This window comes from Aptenodytes forsteri, unplaced genomic scaffold, assembly GCF_000699145.1.
Source record: "Aptenodytes forsteri isolate BGI_AS27 unplaced genomic scaffold, ASM69914v1 Scaffold46, whole genome shotgun sequence".
NCBI classification, from domain to species: domain Eukaryota; kingdom Metazoa; phylum Chordata; class Aves; order Sphenisciformes; family Spheniscidae; genus Aptenodytes; species Aptenodytes forsteri.
In genome coordinates this window covers 706,687-708,546 of record NW_008794774.1, presented here as the reverse complement: position 1 = coordinate 708,546, position 1,860 = coordinate 706,687, and the positions used below count along the sequence as shown (strand labels likewise).

At 40.2% G+C, this 1,860-nt stretch overlaps 1 protein-coding gene across 1 annotated transcript in view; it reads left to right on the top strand.

Annotated features, from left to right (window-relative positions):
- Window positions 1–1,860, top strand: part of GLDC (glycine decarboxylase) — a 43,876-nt gene that overhangs the window by 23,330 nt on the left and 18,686 nt on the right. The window contains exons 14-15 of the mRNA XM_009274269.2: window positions 322–464; window positions 1,400–1,475. Coding sequence (XP_009272544.2) covers window positions 322–464; window positions 1,400–1,475 — 219 coding nt within the window. The remainder of the gene's footprint in view (window positions 1–321; window positions 465–1,399; window positions 1,476–1,860) is intronic.

Sequence of the window (1,860 nt, the reverse complement as noted above, 5' to 3'; positions counted from 1 at the left end):
GCCAGATTAAGTTCTAGTTGGGCTTTGGCCCTTCTAATTTTCTCCCTGCATAACCTCACGACATCCTTGTAGTCCTCCTGAGTTGCCCGCCCCTTCTTCCAAAGATCATAAACTCTCCTTTTTTCCCTGAGTTCCAGCCAAAGCTCTCTGTTCAGCCAGGCTGCATCCTACAATGAGGTTGGGAACTTGTCTTGCTGCACAAGAAATGTTTGATTTTTATTTGAGCACGAGGCAGCTTCTTTCCTTCATAGAGTTTAACAACAAAACAGAGTTGTCTGCAGAATTTTTTGTTACAGCACAAGCTTTTTTTTTTTTTAATAGCCTATTTCATGGAAGGAATTTGCCAACATCCACCCTTTTGTGCCCCTGGATCAAGCTCAAGGGTATCAGCATCTTTTCAAGGATTTGGAGAAGGACCTATGTGAGATTACTGGCTATGACAAAATCTCCTTCCAACCAAACAGGTAGGAGATTTTTTTCTGAACGTTTGCTGCTTAACATGATTCCAAAAACTTATCTCTAAAGAAAATGTGCGAGCCAAAAATGGAAGAAGTTTCTAAAATTAAATTTGACAAAGAGAAATCTTGAACGCAAGGTTATGAAAACAAGATTTGTTTTTTCAAAACTGCAGAACCTTATTTTGTCTTGTCTCTTCTAAAAGTTTAATGGTTTGGTCTTTTCTATTATTTTAATCTTTTTTCCCATGTTTTTCTCTCTATGAAGGCTGGTTTCTCCACCATTGCTTGCTTAAAATGGTGATGTTACTGATATCCTCCTATGAGCTAAAATTAAAGATTTGAAATAGGAATAAGCTGTATGAACTGGCAACTATATAATTGTTGAAACTGATATTTGATGCACTAGGTAATACTAGGTTTGCCTGAAGAATGCCTAGGATCTGCATGCTCACTGAAATAAATAAAGCAGAGCTGAATGAGTACTGCTGCAGCCTGTTTATGTCTGTTAGTAGTTTTGATACAAAATGAGCAGCAAGGACTTACTCTACACTTAGGATGTCACTGAAAGAGTTCTTATGTTTCACTGCGTGCACTTTACTATGCATTTCAGTATTAGTGTGCCTCCCTGTAGTCAAGCACGTAGTCCCCTGCTAGGTTCAGAAATGGGGATCAACACAGCCACCAAAAGGATTTAACATGATTACACATCATAGTGTAAGCACATAAAATGGCATAACTTTTTTCATCTGCTCTTTGCAAAAGAAGCCAAAGCTGTTAATTAATGCTTGTCCATTTGTAATTTAATCCATGGGATGTGCTTCTTTTAATTTGCCGACACTTGCCTAAAGCCATTGAGAAGGATTAGGGCTGGACAATTTTGAAGAGAGCTGGCACTTTCTGGTTTGTGTGCTTGTGTAACAGGGTTTGTGTTCCTCTTGCAGTGGAGCCCAAGGAGAGTACACAGGTTTGGCTGCAATCAAAGCTTATTTAAATGCAAAAGGAGAACGTCATAGAACTGTAAGTGTCAACACTTGTGTGGGGAAGAGCTTTGGGTGGGAAGTGGAGAAAGCAGTGTTGATTCAGCAGCTGGGACTCACCTAGAGAGAAACTAGGTTGTGTATCCTCATCTGTGACAAGCTTTCAGTATTACCTGTTTCCCTCAGGGATCATGGGTACCATCTTAAAAGTCTGTCTTTATTTTACAGACAGTGGGAATGAGTAAAGGGAACTCCCTCAAAGGGTGATTGCACTGGGTCTGGCTGGGATGGAGTTAATTAACTTTCTCCATAGCAGCCCATATGGTGCTGTGCTTTGGATTTGTGGCTAAAGCAGTGTTGATAACACAGGGATGTTTTGGCTATTGCTGAACAGTGCTTGCACAGTGTCAAGGCTTTCTCTCTTT